The 17996-nt window shown below is 40.9% G+C and overlaps 1 protein-coding gene across 3 annotated transcripts in view; it reads right to left on the bottom strand.

Moving 5' to 3' along the window:
• The window catches only part of LOC116511376 (cystine/glutamate transporter-like), a 34098-nt gene extending 21296 nt beyond the window's left edge, over positions 1 to 12802 (bottom strand). The window contains exons 1-3 of one of the 3 annotated variants that reach the window (XM_032221345.1): positions 12685 to 12802; positions 10918 to 10954; positions 1939 to 2242 (exon numbers count right to left, since the gene is read on the bottom strand). In XM_032221345.1, coding sequence (XP_032077236.1) covers positions 1939 to 2134 — 196 coding nt within the window. In that variant the 5' untranslated portion in view covers positions 2135 to 2242; positions 10918 to 10954; positions 12685 to 12802. Of the gene's footprint in view, positions 1 to 1938; positions 2243 to 9062; positions 10348 to 10917; positions 10955 to 12684 lie in introns of those variants that run through there. The other 2 variants (XM_032221343.1, XM_032221344.1) reach the window with 2 other exon arrangements.
• Positions 12803 to 17996: the final 5194 nt, after the last annotated feature.

Genomic DNA, 17996 nt, shown 5'->3' with positions numbered 1-17996 from the left:
GCTTATAGAATGCTCCTGGGGGAGGGGGCAAAATTGAGCAAAAACCCGCCTATTTTTCGCTCATTTCTGTAGGATGCTTTCAGAGTGCTCCTGGGGGCTGGGGAGACAAAATTGAGAAAAAAAACTGGCCGGTTTTTGCTCATTTCTGCCCTCCCCAGTCCCCAGGAGCTCTCTGAAAGCCTCCTACAGGTTCTGCATGGCCATTTTGGTGAAGGGGGCGGGGTTTCAGGAGGCAAAAAAAAATGCTGTATTCAATGTATAAGACGCACCCAGATTTTCAGCCTCTTTTTTTTGAGGGAAAAAGGTGCATCTTATACTCCAAAAAATACAGTAAGTTCCCAGGGCTTTGAATTTTAAAGTATCAAGTGATGAAAAAGTTCTCTCATAAATGAAGGCAAATACACGTGTCCCAGGATAATGTTGCAGGATCCAATCTGGGTCTGTCACCGGGACCAAAGGTTTAGTCTTCCAAGCTTTCAGATTTGGGGGTTCCTCAAGGAACTTCTCTGTACCAGAATGTGTGATATGTGCATTCTGGTAGAGAGACATTCTCTGAGGGTGTGCTCCAGCATGAATCCGAAAGTTTGGAAGACTAAACCTCTGGTCCCAATGACCCAGATTGGATCCTGCAAAATGTTCTCTGTTTGATCATGTCAATCAAGACCAAACACCATTGGACAAAACCATGAGCTGGAGGTTTTTGAAATCAACTTAGTTTTGTGTGAGGAAAAATAATTCTTACATTCTAGCCTACACATTTCCAGCTAAGTTTCTAGCCCCATGTTCATGCCATGGAAACTCATCAGAAATAAAACACGGATATGACATTTAGAGAAGCTGGCTAAATGCTAGAACCCCATTGAATTGGAGTACATCATGTTTGTTTTCAAAATTGTGCCAGGTTTTCTGTAGGAAGAATCCTCACCTCTCACTGTTCCACCCCAGCCCCATACACATTTTTCATCCTGATAATGTTGGACATCTTAGAGCCTGGGGAAGGGGGAGAATATGGTAATTTGTTTTTTTCCCAACTTGTTTTCTAATTTCTGAAAATCTTGGAATTCTCTTGAACATACTGATTTCTCCTGCTTGTTTTCAACAGCAAAACTTTGGCAACTAGCCATCTTAATTCAATACTCGATGCAGGGTTAAGAGAAAATCTTGTTGCTTTTGATTTTACAACTACATTACTGACCAGTGAGGTGAATCTCATGATTGGAATGTAGCCATGATGGCGGTTCCTCTTCCAGGTTTCTGACCCACATGCGTGTGTGACAATGAGCTGGCCTTCATGCATCCAGCAGTGCCAGAAAACTGGAAGAGGAACTTCTGTTTTCCGGCGTGAGCATGTGTGCTGACCAGCTGATCGTCACGCACGCATGTGCACTGGTAACTGGAAGTGCATTTTCCAGCATGTGCATGCCCCCTGGGCAGCTCCTCTTCTGGGGCACATCCCAGAGGAGCATGCCCATATGCATGGGGACGCACTCCCTTTTCAGCACTCGGTGCCGAAAAGGTTTATAATCCCTGGAATATAGAAAATATACAGCTTGATCAAAAGGAAGAGAAACAATTGAAAGGGAGATTATTTCCTGCTCAGAAATCCAAAGCAACCAGGAATGACCTCAAAGTCCCTTGCGGAGTGGAGTCTGGGCAACTGAATGGAGCTGAGTATTTACTGGCTGACTGCCCTTCCTGTCGCCAGCATGGAGTATTTTTTCAGCAGATATAGTCTCATTGTGCCCAGAGAGAGAAATATCAGCCTCTACTCTACCTAGGATCAAACTGATTGTGAGGCAAGAGCTCCACCTCTAGGCCACGGGCACCACTGGTCGCTAGATATAACAATAGCTACCAACTCCATAAGCGTCAATAACATTAGACCAACAGTTCTTCTGATCCCCTGAAAGGTGAACACAAAAGAAACTCACCACGCACCAAACATAGAGAGAATTCCACAGGCAAACCAGACGATTAGGGAGAGGCCCACATTGCCAGAGTTTTTCAGGACCCCCTTGGGGGCGATGAATATGCCACTGCCCACCATGCTCCCGATGAGAAGTGAGAAGGCCCTGAGGAGTGTGATCTTCTTCCTCAGAAAGACAGCCTCTTCTTTCTTCTTAGACTTCCCCATGGCTAGCGGGATTCTGGATCAGTAGAAGAATAAGCCAATGTCAAAGATGTTGATGCTGGTGAATGTTTTGAGGGACCATAAAGATCTTTCCTTGGTTTCTTGGCCAACCTGCGTTGAACAAGGAAGAGGGTTCATTTTTAAAGTTAATAGGATAGAATTGTAATAGAAGTTTGAAGCAAGTGTAACATTCTTATACTCATATTTGCATCCTGGCATTAATGTGATGGTAGGGGCATAATAACCTGTTCTGGCCCCCTCCGTCCAGTAATGAACACAGACACAGGCTTAGCTGTTTGCCATTTTTTATACACAGCAATTATAATCCTGTTGGCTGAAAGCCCAGACACGACTCACTAGCAAGAGGTTGGCAGCAACCCAGACTCCAACAGACACGGGAACACAAGGCAGACCAGACAAGGCATACAAATAAATTAAATCTTAAATCTTAAATCTTAAGGAGTTCTCCAGATTATTACGAACGGTTGTATCCTGCAAAAGGACTCCTCCCAAAGTCTCCTCTTATATACTCTCTTGGGAGGGGCCAAGCCACAACCACCTGGGCTTGATTATCTCTTATGAGTCTGTCTCCATAACTGCTGCCTCCGTTTCTCCGCCCTCCGTTGCCTGGAATCAGGGACAAACTCCCTTTGATCTTTCCCACTGCTCCATGCCTCAGGCGCTTCCTGGTGGCCAACCAGCCTCTCTGGTCCCTGCTCTGAGTCTGAACCCTGCCCAGGGTCCTCCACATCTTCCATAGCAGACTCATAGGGTTCCTTGCTATTGGAGTCCATCGGCAGCTACAACGGCTCCTGCTGGGCCACAACAATAACCTATATTACAGTGATGGCTAATCTCTTTGTTGCCGTGTGTCAAACGTGTGTGCATGTGCATGCCCACAACCATAATACAATGCACGCGCAACCCCCCCATGCATCCCACCCCCGTGCATGTGTGCATGACCCCCTGCACTCCCCGATGCATGCATGCATGTCCTCCACATGCACCCTGCTCCCTGCGCATGCACAGCAGAGTCCTGAAGACCAGTTGGCCAGCAGGAGGCAGTGGAGGTGGGCTAGGGTGATTGCTGGCATGCCCTCAGAGTGGCCAATAGGTTCACTATCACGGCTATATTTTGTCCACTACTGTTTATACAGCTAGTCCTCAACTTACGACCACAATTTGGCCCAAAATGTATGTTGTTCAGTGAGACATTTGTTAAGTGAGTTTTGCCCCATTTTGCAACCGTTGTTGCTTTGGTTGTTAAGGGAATCACAGCAGTTCATAAGTTAGTGACCTGGTTATTAAGTGAATCTGGATTCCCCATTGACTTTGCTGGTCAGAAAGTCGAAACAGGACACAGCAACGGTCATAAATATGAAGCAGTTGCCAAGCATCTGAATTTTTATCACATGACCATGGGGATGCTGCAAAAGTCGTAATTGTGAAAAACGGTCATAAGTCACTTTTTTCAGTGCCATTATAACTTTGAATTGTCACTAAATGAACTGTTGTAAGTCAAGGATTACCTGTTTAATGACAAGCTGGTTCAGTGTTGGTGAACCTTTTCGGCACTGAGTGCCAAAACAGGAGCATGTGCATGCAGAAGTGTGCCAGAAATTGGAAGAGCAGCTCCCCAGCACACATGCGCACGCTGGTCACCTGGTCTTCCAGTTTCTGGCGTGCATGCGCCACGAAGGCCGGCTGGCACCAGGGAGCTGCTGTTCCGGTTTCTGGTGTTCCCACAGATGCAAAGACCAGTTGGCAGGTGCACACATTCGCACCGGAACCTGGAAGAGCAACGGGTGATGACTGGTGTGCCTGGAGAGGTGGCTCTGTATGCCACTTCTGGCATGCATGCCATAGGTTTGCAATCATGGAGCTTGTTGGTTTTTTGTTTCCCAGCTATTAAGGAACCTCACAAAGAAGATGTTCCATCATTATTTGCAGGTTTCCATCTAATAGAGATATATGACCTTAACTCCAGCCACATTTTTTTCACTTCTTTGTTTTCCCCTATGCACACCCACCGATATCTGATTGAGAATTCACAGTTTTAATTATTTTGAAAACTTCAAACTGATCTATGGAGTTTACATGTAGTCCTCATTTAGTGACAACAGTTGGCACTGGCAACTCGATCACTAACTGACACAGTTGCTAAGTAGAATATTACGTGACCGCAACTGCTTATGAGTTTATTACAGCATTATTTTTTTCATCACCATGAGAAAAGAACAAAAGTCCAAAGATTGTATGTAGCAATTTGTGTTTATTTGTACAGTAATACCAAGAATGATTGTCCTATGAAACATTACAGTTTATTTATTGGCATATGAATCATTAGGAAAAAATCAGTTAGATAGATAGATGATAGATGATAGATAGATAGATAGATAGATAGATAGATAGATAGATAGATAGATAGACAGACAGACAGACAGACAGACAGACAGACAGACAGACAGTAAGATAGATAGATAGATAGATAGATAGATAGATAGATAGATAGATAGATAGATAGATGATAGATAGATAGATAGATAGATAGATAGATAGATAGATAGATAGATACAGACCGTAATTACAGAGAGATGATAGATATAGATAGATAGATAGATAGATAGATAGATAGATAGATAGATAGATAGATAGATAGATAGATAGATAGATAGATAGATACAGACCGTAATTACAGAGAGATGATAGATAGATAGATAGATAGATAGATAGATAGATAGATAGATAGATAGATAGATAGATCGTAATTACAGAGAGATGATAGATAGATAGATAGATAGATAGATAGATAGATAGATAGATAGATAGATAGATAGATAGATAGATAGATAGATAGATAGATAGATAGGCAGGCAGGCAGGCAGGCAGGCAGGCAGGCAGGCAGGCAGGCAGGCAGGCAGGCAGGCAGGCAGGCAGGCAGGCAGGCAGGCAGGCAGGCAGGCAGGCAGGCAGGCAGGCAGGCAGACAGACAGGCAACAGAGTAGCACTAAATCAGGTGGGCTGCAGCAACAAGGCTAATATTGTAGATGTTTGATACATGTGAGTACCTTTGCTTTATTGTCTGTTTCTTCTTCCTCCTACATCAGATGTGGTATTCTGCTGGTTCGCCCCAGTTCGGCGAACCGGTAGTGGCAGTAAGAGGTTCCACCCACCTGCCCAGATGTCATCATGGACACTCTGCGCATGTGCAGAAGGATCTGCGCATGCGCAGAAGCACCACACGTGAGCTCCCAGTTCTGAACCGGTAGCAAAGGTAAGAGAAAACCATTACTGTCTCACATGAATTTGGAAGGTATACATCCATTTGAGTGCACTATTGATACTTCCAACTTTGTAGAGGGTGTAGTTCAATGTTAATAATGAACGTGAAGCCTGGTACGGATGGGTGGCTTGTAATGGAATAATAGATCTCTTCCACCCACATTCCCAATCACAAAAAGGCAAGAAATTTCCCCAATGTCTGTCTCAAGCACATTCTGTTTTGCAGAAAAGAAGAGGATAGTTTTGCTCATTTAAAGCTACATTGGCCTATGTACCAGACATTGAAAAACATGAAACCTAAGTCTGTTTCTTCTTTACTATTTTAGGGACAGATATTACTGCTTACTTTTCGTAAAGTGAAATATCTCAATAAAGCAGATCACTTTGGCTTTTAAAGCTGATTTTTTAATAAAATGGATTAAAATTCAACTATGTTAATCCTTGTTGCTACGCTTAATACTGTTCTGTATGTGAATAGTATAAATGCAAATAGCAGTAGATCCACTGACAAAATCTGACCCAAAATATTTGTTCATAGATAGATACTGTAGCTTTAGCCATGTTATGTGAAATGAATAGATTTGAAAACAATAATTTGAACAGAGCCAAATGCTCCAGTGCAAACACCAGGGTTTTCCACTTGCATAGCATCAAGTATTCATTTGATCCCATCTGAGGAAACCTTAAATTTAAATTTAAGCCTTAATCTGAATGCAAATGGTTTCCTCTTATTTAGCAAAGATATTATCAGTCTTCGAACTGTCAAGGATCAGGACTATAAATAAAATTGCAATTCAGAAATATTTATTGCTCAAGCCTATACACAAGAATTTAGTCAATTACATTTCAAATCTCAATTGATAATTATCAATGAAATTCAAGGAAGCTGGACTGCTTATGGCAACGCAAAGACTCTAAACTTATGACACATTTAACTCCACCCTCAGCTCTCCCTGCTCTTCTCCATCCCTTTAAACCAGGTGACTTACAGGCATGGGATCCTAAGGAATAGGATCCTACGTGCAATAACTTTGGGCCTTGTGTCCCTGGCCAACCTAATTTGTGTAGTGGAACAGTCTAAATCTTTCAAACCAGCTGTTGCTACAAAGTCCAGGTCTTCAAGCCAATCCTCAACTTAGAGTTATGCATTAGAAAGAGAACTTATCCCGCTACTAACGGATAATTGGTTCCAGGTGCTATGTGGGTCAGTAGAAGAGCACCCATTTGCCCATGCCTATTCTTTTTTAGACATCTTTAAATAGATTACAGATATGGAGAAGAGGTTGCTAATATAGCTAGGGTTCCTGTGCCATACAATAGCAATAGCACTTAGACTTATATACCGCTTTACAGTGCTTTACCACTCTCTCTAAGCAGTTTTACAGAGCCAGCATATTGCTCCCAACAACCTGGGTTCTCATTTTACCCAACTCGGAAGGAGGAAGGCTGAGTCAACCTTGAGCCTAGTGAGCTTTGAACTGCCAAATTGCAGGCAGCCGATAGTCAGCAGAAGTGGCCTGCAGTACTGCACTCTAACCACTGCAACACCGAGGCTCTTAAGATGCAACCCACTGGGGAGGGGGGGTGTTCTGGCTGCCATTACTACTGGTTCATTACTAAAAAAAATTGTACGCTCACATGCACACTCAGCGCACATGCACATTTTCATTTCAAACGATCTGCACATGCGCACAACATTAAAAATGAATAAAAATTACATTTTTAATGAAGATTGTTCTACGCATGTGCAGAATAGAAAATCAAGGTGGCACCGCCGATCATAGAACCGGTACGGTCACGTGTCCGCTGGGGTTACTACCTATTCAGCCAAACCGGACCAAATAGGTAGGAACCCACCTCTGCAACCCCAGGGAAAAGGGCGGCATACAAATAAACACAAATACAAATACCTTCCTGCAGCTATTAGTTGTTAGCCAGGTTATTTATACATAGTCAACAGGTAAAAGTAACGAACTGGGCTTCTTCAAAGCTATTAAGTCTCAAATCCCACAGATGAAATCTACTTCCTTTCCCAGTCTGGGAATGGAGGCAGGAAAAGGAAATGACCCAATTAAAAGAGCAGTGCAGAGGAAGTGATCCTCTCACTTTGGTCTGAGATCCCCCATAACACCTCTCAGCTGTTTGTGGACTACTTTTTGGTCCGTATGTGGAAAACCTGGAGTGAGTGTTGATTGATGACTACGTTGATTAATCTGCCCATCTGTCAGAGCTCACTTATTCTCAAACTCTATCCCCATCGCACGTTTATCCTTTCCTGCTAGCTGGTGACATTTGGTGGTAGGGGAGAGAAATAGCATCCGGAGATCCACTAATACAACAACATGCACAGAAAGGAGTAAAGAGGCAGGAAGTTGAAAGCAGCACCTATACAATGCAAGTTCTACCATTTTAAAATGTGTGTTCTGATGTCATGCACACACACACACACACCCAAATGAGCAAGCTCATGTTGTGAGACAACTTTCATCATTCTGATATGATCTGAACTAGATCTGGATTTAGAAATTTCACAACGGAGTCACTTCAAAAGAGAAGTAACACATTGCCACAAACATAGTTGATAACAGCAATGGATCTCTCTCCATCTTAAGTCTCCTCCTGTGCCTCAGAACTATACAACTTTAGTGCCTCTTAGAGAAATTACCAGAGATCTGTGACTGGCGATATATGAATCAATGGGCCCATGCTGGAGTATTGAAGCTTATGAATATCAACAAAACAAAGAGATAAATCAGAAGCCTATTCATTGAAATAAAAAGTGTAACATCTGTTTTCATTTTCTTCCTCTGGGTGTCAGCTGATTCCCACATTGATAAGTGATTTTTAAAACAATCAAGTGCAGAATGCCCAAGATTTCATAAGAGAAATCTTCCTTCCCCATATACCGAAAAGTAAAAGGACTCAGAATCTCGCTATCTTAAATTGCCTACATGTATATGTCTCACAAGAAAATAGAGGACCAGAAGGAATTCTTCTCTTATACACTTAACTTTCTTTCTAACAAATAGTATTTATCACTTACTTGCTCTTTGGGTTAACTTTTTTTATTCCAGGTTAAAACAAGAGGTGTATGACATTTTACTTGTTTATCTTTCTTCTTTACAGTAAGTGAAACTTATTGTAATGCTCTCCTTTCCCCTCAAACAATCTCTTATTGAAAACTATAGGAAAATTCTAGAAGATATGAACATTTTAAAAGGATTATTTCACATTTACAAAGCAACCTAAAGCTACTGTATAGTCTGCTACATAATGCTACCACTCCATGTTTCTTTAATGTGAGGTGAATTTCTAATTTTGAAAACAATTGAAAGAATCAATCAGCAGAGCCTCAGTTTAGGAGACTTGAAGGAGACAAAGGTTGTTAAGAATGGCATTTGAGATCCTCCCCTAACAGTTATAGAGACACAGGTATTGATGTCTGGATTTTCCTCATACAGTACAGCCTCATACTTTGCGTCCAATGTAAGAGTCAATCTTACAAAAGCCTTTACCACATTAGATGACAACCATTCATTTTTCATTTAAATTTCACACCATTCCCATAATTTCTTAGGTTACCTACACTATTCTTAGTATACATTCATCAACTGTTAATAACAGCTCATACATAAGAAAAGGCACTTACCCAGCAAATAAAGGACCCATATAGAAATGGACCGATGGAGTGCTACTTAATCCACTGAACAATGCTGAAAATGAATTCTCTCATTTAAGTAATCTCTAACAGCAAGAATGGGGGGAAAAACTTCAAACTTCAGGCTCCCCTAATTTAGCAAAGAGTTAAAAGAATCTTAACTTCTTTAGAAAAATAAGCAAGGAATGTGAAAACATTAAGCAGTGTAGATAAGTAGGATCACAGAACTGTTGAATAATAAGAACCGGTAAACTAGGAGCCAGACACAAGTCCCTTAGCCAAAAAAAACAAAACAAAACCACACACTTTTTAGGTGCCCATTCAACTTTGGAACCAGTTGGAATCCTGTGGGAATTTATCAGAAGCTTAACATAATTATCAGTTTGGATTTTAATTATTAGAATGACTGTATGTTCAGCTTTAAAAGGTAGTTTTCTTTTTAAAGAGTCATCAAAGGAAAATCCTCTAGTTGAAGTCTATTCTAACTGAACATTACTGTCAAAGTTCAATATAAAGAATCACCAAAAAAAGTTAGGATAAAAGTTACTATCAAAAGTTAGCAGGTTTTGATCTCAGTTGGCAGACTTAAAAAGGCTTCTGTTTCTACTAAATTCATACTGATGTTTTCTAAAAAATATATCTGTCACTATAAAGAATCATATGTTATGGAAATCATTATATCTTTTTTAAATTCTGCATATCACTTTTTTCCACTGATGGAAACGGCCAAGCTATCATTAACAGTAGATAAGTACTTAAAAGCAAATAATTAGCCCAGTGCAATCCCCAAAGCCAACCTTCTCAAACATTGTCCTACATACATGGTGAATTCAAGGCTACACTGGTTCAGAATTCTAGAAACTATCATCTGAAATGGACTGCACTGGGGAAGGTTTGTTGGTGCTATTACATTAAATCCTATAGGGAGTCTTTCTATAAAACGGTCAAACAAATCCAGTTGCACGTAGAAGCCAATAGTCCAATCCTCATCTTGGTTGGCAGAATTTTAATCAAGAGAGCCATCATTCTATAATGGCACACTTCTCTATCCTAGTGATAAACATATGAGGGATTCTCATCTTATAGAGAAAATAGGATTCCAGGAGCAGATGCAATTTCCCAAAGACCTGAATGTAATTTCCATAGCTCCTGCATAATTTGGATTTTTGATGCCAAGAGAAAACGATTCAACATTCATAAATGCATTACTATACATAATGCATTTATGAATATTGAATCATTTTCTCTAACTTACTATACATTAGTAGTAGGGACATGGTGGCTCAGTGGCTAAGATGCTGAGCTTGCCGATCAGCTTGTCGGCAGTTTGGTGGTTTGAATCCATAGTGCTGCGTAACGGAGTGAGCTCCCATTACTTGTCCCAGCTTCAACCAACCTAGCAGTTCGAAAGCCTGTAAAAATGCAAGTATAAAAATAGGGACCACCTTGATGGGAAGGTAACAGCATTCCGTGAGCCTTCAGCATTTAGTCATGCTGGCCACATGACCACAGAGACGTCTTCAGACAGCGCTGGCTCTTCGGCTTTGAAATTGAGATGTGCACTGCCCCCTCGAATCAGGAACAACTAGCACATATGTGCAAGGGGAACCTTTACATTTACCTTACATTAATAGTAAATCTATAAGAGCTCATGTAATTAGTTGTCCTAATTTTAATTCAATTAAAATTAATCATAACCTTTTCTCTGTCCCCATCTACTTTTATTTCTTGGACCTACCAACCTTTGTGGGTATAATTCACCCCATTCAGTGGCAAAAATAAGCTTACTCTTTATCTTTCCCAAGGCCCCTGGATTGAGGAAAAGAAAAGAACCGAAAGAACTTACAATATCTCTCCCAATATCCTGCATAAGAACCCACTTTCTGCAAAACAGAAAGATAGACATGAAAATTATTAAAACTTAAATAATAATAAGCTGATGTCTCTCTTTCAGAAGAAAACTTTGATGATTCAAAAAACTTTAGAAGCCCCAAATGTTGCTTGTTTTGTTGATTTCAACATCCAGCCAACCAATCCTATTATTTTAAGGAAGTCAATAGGGGGGAAAAAAGGCAGCCTGCTGACCCCTCTTGGCCATTTCCTTTTGTGAACAGCAGGATGTGTTGTAGATATTTCCAAAGAGATCTCCCCTTTTCCCATACGAAACTCATGACCCTCTAGTTTGTTGGTAACAAATGAAAAATAAGCCAGCCTTTATCCACGCAAGGACAAGGAGAGGTTTTCGTCTCACTCTGCCACTGTTTTTTTAGCTGTGTTGAAGAAAACAAAAATAAAGGCCAGCATTCTGTAGGGGTCCAATATTGTAGCAAACAACAGCTTCCCAGCAATTTTTTATTCCGTTAACTATTTCAGCTCCAGTAATTAGCACTTGTATTTCCCATACGAGCAAGACACCAGTAGTGCTCCCGCCAGCTTTCCTAAGTCTTAGGAATGCCTGGGGCTCTGTTTAGAAACCAAAACGCCAACCTCTTCATGGGCTTACATGGCTTTCAAAGTAGGTAAGACTCTTATTAAAGAGAATGTTGTCTATCGATAGCAAACAACAAGAGGATTGCAACAGAGCTTTCGTACTCAAAGGCACATTACCAAATGCTAAAAATAGAATGGAAGGAATGTAGCTGCCTTGCTACTCTGTTCAGTTTGCTTGGAGAAGCCGAGAGCAGGTCTCAGATATTGCGATGAAGGATTTCTTAATGGGTATTTTTATCAAAGAAAAAAAAAAAACACCAATCCAGACTGTTCAGAAGCTCACAATAAAAAGTTAGACAATAAAATGTGACCTACCAATTAAGCACCAATTCCCCAAAACCCCACCCTCAAAATCAAATATACAGTTTGAGCACCGCCAAAAAGAATTTCATCAAATTCTTTGGTGCCTTAGTGGTTATCCTGTTTTTTACAGCCGATATTTGCTAGCCCTTTTTGGTTTCCTTGCACAAGGGCTTTGTAAAAGTGGGAAGAGCTCTTACGTTCCTCAGGCAAATAAAACAAAAATCTACACAGTTATAAAGGGGAAAAAAATGAAAAGGTTTATTTGTTTTTGAAATATCTCCTTGCCGCCTCCCATATTACAGTATCGGCTTTGCAGATGACATTCAAACACAATTCCAATCGCAAAGATGTTTGTGAAATAGGAGTATCCAGGGAGTTTCAACACCCCCCCCCCAAAAAAACCCCATATTTTCATATGGACTGTGATTTTCTAGCTAAGGATGCCTGCCTACTGCCCATCAAAGTAGCTTTTTTTTCTGAGCCATTATATCAGCTTCATCTGCAGAATTTCATCACAGTTTTTCACAGCACCAGGACATGCATTATCAAGGGACAATTAAAGGGACATTTAAAACAAAACAAAAAAAAAGGATGGCAGTTCTATCCTCCGGCTTTTCTCTAACCTTCTGACAATTTCTGCTTCTATGCTACCTATTCAAGACTTTTCTCTAGCTTTCACAATCTATCATCTGATAATTATAAACCCCAGCCAACATGACCAGCTGAACATCCTGGGAATTGTAATCCAACACTTCTGGAGACAGAATCTGACGTCTTTATGCCTAAAAGTTATTTCTTTCAGCATATCCAAGTTACTCACTTATCTTTGCAGATGTCCAGCCACTAACTTGGGAGAGCACCTTAATTCTCCTCCAGGACCAAGAACAGAGCTCTACTGGAAACTTTCTCTGCTGTTGAGCTTTTAGCTCAGCTGTTATCTATTTATTAAAAAAAAAATAAGCCAAAAGGACAAGTTGCAGTTGAGCAAACATATTTTCTTTTTAACTCTGAAGCTGCTATCATCCTCATCCTCTTTTCTTAATTATTAATCAATTAAAGTTCAACTATATATATAGTTATATGGTAAAGTATATGTAGATAGATAGATGATAGATAGATAGATAGATAGATAGATAGATAGATAGATAGATAGATAGATAGATAGATAGATAGATAGATAGATAGATATAAGGGGCAGAGTGGGAGGGGGAGAGGGGGACAGAGACAGGGAGAGGGAGAGGGACAGACACAGTGAGAGAGACAGAGAGAGACAGAGAGTTGTTTATTCCCTATATGCCAGAAAATCTAAAACAAATGAGTATATTTCTCCTTATGATTACATAATTTAGACTGGAATAATCTTTGCTTACCCCTGTTTAGTGCACCAGAATACTGTTGGGCTTTCTTATTATTTATTTATTCATTATTATTCTATTCTTTCATCATTCATGAAAGATATCCAAATAGGATATCTACTTATGTACATAAAGCTGTATATTATTCATTTGCACTACTTTTGAAAAGCAAAACAAATTGTTCCCTGTTATTACTTTTTAAAATTTAAAAGGAAAACCTCTCCGAATAACTAGAAAAAGAAAGTAAGACTTTCCCCGCCAGACAAAGTGGCAACAGTTAGTAGCTAAACTAGATCAAAACTAAATAAATAGAAACACTGACCAAAGAGGGTTTGATGCCTGTGAGTAAATATAATGTCTATCTCCATCTAAACTTTAACACATTTGAGGAACAGGCGTCAAACCAGACTTGTTTTTCCTTGTGCTTGACATATGATCCTCCCAAAGCTAATGGGATCAACACTTTTAGAAACAAAACTTTGCTGTCAGGAACACAGAAATAAGTCTTACTCTCTATTATATCATAAGTCACTCTAGCTGGGTATTGTTTTAGATTGACTCATTGCCACTTATCAGGTATGATTTTTCTGCTATATCTGGAAATCCCAGGCTGGGATCTCCTTCATACAAGGCATACGAGCTATAGACTTCTCAGAATCTTACGGATTCTTGATTCAATTCATTAGTATAGGCTGTTATTAAGAATTAACTTTCCGCACCATAGTGCCCAACGGTGCCTTTGAGAAACTCTTAGCAAGAACAGTAAGGGGAGACTGTTATTCGTTACCCTTTATTCCCCCCCCTTTTCATTATAAACCTATCTTTTCAAACATATTCATGTTATGCTTTCAGAACATTTTATAAATATCCATGAATAACTTTCTGTAGATCAATGAAAATTGATCAGTAATGGTTTGATAGGTGATGGAAGTAGGACAAAGAGTCATAATAATAGTTCGCAAAAACATGGCCAGATTAACACCAAAGACATAGGATTGATCAGGGGTGTCAAACTCAATTTCATTAAGGGCCGCAACAGGGTTGTGTTTGACCTCAGGAGGCTGGGTGGGCATGGCCATGGTGGGCATAGCCAGCTCAATGTCACTCATGTTGGGGGCACCTGTGGTGGCCTGGGAGGGGCTGGAGGAATCTACTTTTGCTAGTAGTTTGTTTTGCTAGCACTCTGCTAGTGAAAATTGAACTTGGGGCCTTCGCGCACACACCCCAGGCTCCATTTCCATCTCTGATGGCCTCCTGCAGCCCTCTGTCAGCAAAAAAGGTCCCTGTGTGGGGCCCTCCTGAGCTCCATTTTCACTGGCAGGTCCTTTGCTGTTTCCAGGGCAGCCCCGCAGGCCAGGTCTGGCCCACAGGCCATGAGTTTGACACCCCTGGTATAGATGAATGTTTCTCAACTTTGGCAACTTGAAGATGTGAGAACATAGAAAGATGTTCTTTCTATGAAAGAAAGGGGGGGCAAACTCTTAATAATTGTCTAGATCAGGGGCCGGCAAACTTAAACCCTCAAAGAGCCATCTGGACCCGTTTCCCACAGAAAGAAGACACAGGGAGTCACAAAACCCTTCCCATGCCTGACTATTTCCTGAGCAGCCACGAAACTCTCATATGTAATTGAATTAAACATTCTGTTTTCTTCTGAAACTTTTCTTTTCTTGGATTTAACCGGGGAGATTGAAAAGCTCAATAAATCATGTACCGGGGGGGGGGGTGTCAGACATTGCCGGTTGTGACGCATATTTTGAGCAACAGGGAGCCGCAGCAGAGGGATGAAAGAACCACATGCGGCTCCAGAGCCGTGGATTGCTGACCCCTGTTCTAGATTAACACAAAATGGAGATAAGACTTAAGAGCAGACTGTGCTCATTAATCACCAACTTGGGAAAAGTATATGGACTAGGGTTCATGGGAGTTGAAATCCAACATTTTGAGAAGGCACCTCGACAACAAGAACAGACATCAATTAGCCAGTTAAAGTTCAGATGTGGATTTCCTATTGTTTCCAGATAGCTTGCCAGCTTCTAAAGGTGAATGTCCAGAATACAGACACTGTCTAGAGTGGACACAGTAGGTCAGAGTTCATTTCAGCCTCAGACATCTATTTGTCCTGACAGACTTCAATAATCACCATGGTTAATCACCATGCTCAAACTACAGGTAGTCCTCATCTTGTAACAGTTCACTTCAAAGTTCTAAGTTACAACGGCACTGAAAAAAGTGGCTTGTGACCATTTTTCACGCTTATCATCAATGCAGCTGCTCCAGGGGTGGGTTCCTGCCAGTTCTAACCTCTTCTATAGAAGAGGTTCACCAAATCTACTGTACCGTTTAGAACCGGTTCCAGCTCCCTCCCCCCGCCTGTCCCCACCACGCTTGCCCCATCCACCGCTCACTGATTGGCTGGCTCACCAATCGCCCTGCCCGCCTCTAAGAATCCTATCTAAACCTTAAAGTCTTAAAGCTGTCAAGTTTGAACACCCCTGGGGTTTTTTTCCTAAAGGGTTAGGGCTGCAAGGGTCTTGCAACTTGACAGCTTTAAGACTTCAAATGCCAGAGTTTCTGAGCCAACATTTTGGTTGCTAAGCAAGAGCATTGTTAAGTGAGATTCACCACTTTTTACAAGTTGGCCATGCCCACCGAGTCACATGGCTGGCAAGCCACTCCCATCTAGTCACATAGCCAGAAAGCTACTCGCACAAAGCAAGCCACACCCGCAGAAGAGGTTCTAAAAAAATTTGAAACCCACCACTGAGCTGCTCCATAATCACATGATCAAAATTCAGACACTTGGCTACTGATTTGTATTTGTGATGGTTGCAGTGTTCCAGGGCATGGGGGAGGGGGGTTGCTCCTGGCATTACTGCCGGTTTGGCGCTCAAAAACTTTTGCTCCGTGTGCATACGCATTTATACCTAAAAAGGTCTGCACATGTGCAGAACGTTAGAAAAGGGGGGGGGATTACATTTCTGCAATGGAGATTGTTCTCTGCATGCGCAAAACCGAAAATCAAGATGGCGCTGCCGACAATAGAACTGGTTCGGCTGCATGGGCGGCAATTACTACCTACTCAGCCGAACCTGTCCAAACCGGTAGGAACCCACCTCTGTTCGAAGGTCGCATCATCCCATTTTGTGATCTTCTGACAAATAAAGTCAACAGATTCATTTAAACAACCATGTAACTAATTTAACAACTGCAATGATTCACTTAACAAATGTGGCAAGCAAAGTTGTAAAATGGGGCAAAACTCACTAAACAAATGTCTCACTTAGCAACGTAAGTGAGAAAACCCTAAAAAATATGAGATGTCCCTTAGGCAGAGACCTCCTAGCTCCTAATTAGAAGGAAGCAGCCACATGCTGCCTTCCATGAAACCCCCCAGCACACTCACATACTAAGTAGTCTTGAAATTCATTCATCCCCTAAAAAAAATCACCTGGTGGCTTGCATTTCATTATTGTGGCATATGCTGGCAGAGAGCAGCATTAATAATATTGTAATGATTAGGGACAGGGTGGCTCAGTGGCTAACATGCTGAGCTTGTCGATCAGAAAGTTGGCAATTCAGCGGTTCGGATCCCTAGTGCCATGTGACGGGGTGAGCGCCCATTACTTGTCCCAGCTTCTGCCAACTTAGCAGTTCGAAAGCATGTAAAAAATGCAAGTAGAAAAATAGGAACCACCTTTGGTGGGAAGATAACAGCGTTCTGTGTGCCTTCAGCATTTAGTCATACCAGCCACATGACCACAGAGATGTCTTTTGACAGCGCTGGCTCTTCGACTTTGAAACTGAGATGAGCACCGCCCCCTAGAGTTGGGAACAAACTAACACATATGTGTGAGGGGAATCTTTACCTTTACCTTTAATGATTAAATTGGTAAGAATCACATTTGGAAGTTGTTTTTTAAGTTGTTTATTCCCAGAATGGAAGGTTTTGCATATCCCCATTAAGGGAGCATTTGGTAAGGCAAGGTAACACAGTCATAGGTCTCTAATAATAGCCTTGGGTGAGATCTACAGAAGCTTCCAAAAGCTGTTACCAAATTGTAGTTTTTAATGGAAGGAAAGCAGAAAGTATTATATATGTGGTTATATTTAATTTTATTTTTTTTTCTTGTTCCACTCATTGCATTCGCTACTTTTTAAAATGTGAATCCTGGCTTATCAGTTAACGTCCAAGTGTGGTTTTCGGCTTGGGTGGGGGAGGGAAATTGCACTCCATTATTATAAGGGATTCCGTGATTGAATGATTCAGGGGTTCAATTATTCAAACCATGTAATTGCTCAACTGAGAAAGCCTGGAGAAGGAACATATAATTAGTTTATAATCCATCAGTCTTTTAAATAAGCCTATAAATGTTTGTAGCCTGTAATTTAATTTAAATTTATTTATTTATTTTACCAGCCTGCTGAGGGCTAAAAGAAGATGATTAGACAGTTCTGAATCTTCTGGCTATTAGCTGCTTCCACATTAGTGCAGAAAATATTTCTATTTTTGAACAATCTGTTTGGTGATTATGTTAAATGCAGATGTACCACAAATCAATCATCCTTCATCAAATTCTGTCATATATATGAGACATCTTCATAACCTAAATGCTATACTCAGAAGGGTTATCTTCACAGAAATAACATGGATCCTGGTAGCACCTTTTCCTAAACCAATTTTATTAAAAACTATAATCTTTTGTGAACTGCTGGTTTGGTATATGGCTTCTAGGCATTTTTTGCATTTCAAATACAAACTTGTATCTAATGATGT

The sequence above is a fragment of the Thamnophis elegans genome, chromosome 7 (assembly GCF_009769535.1).
Source record: "Thamnophis elegans isolate rThaEle1 chromosome 7, rThaEle1.pri, whole genome shotgun sequence".
Lineage (NCBI taxonomy): Eukaryota > Metazoa > Chordata > Lepidosauria > Squamata > Colubridae > Thamnophis > Thamnophis elegans.
Note: the sequence above shows the minus strand (reverse complement) of the source record. Positions and strands in the feature narration are given on the sequence as shown.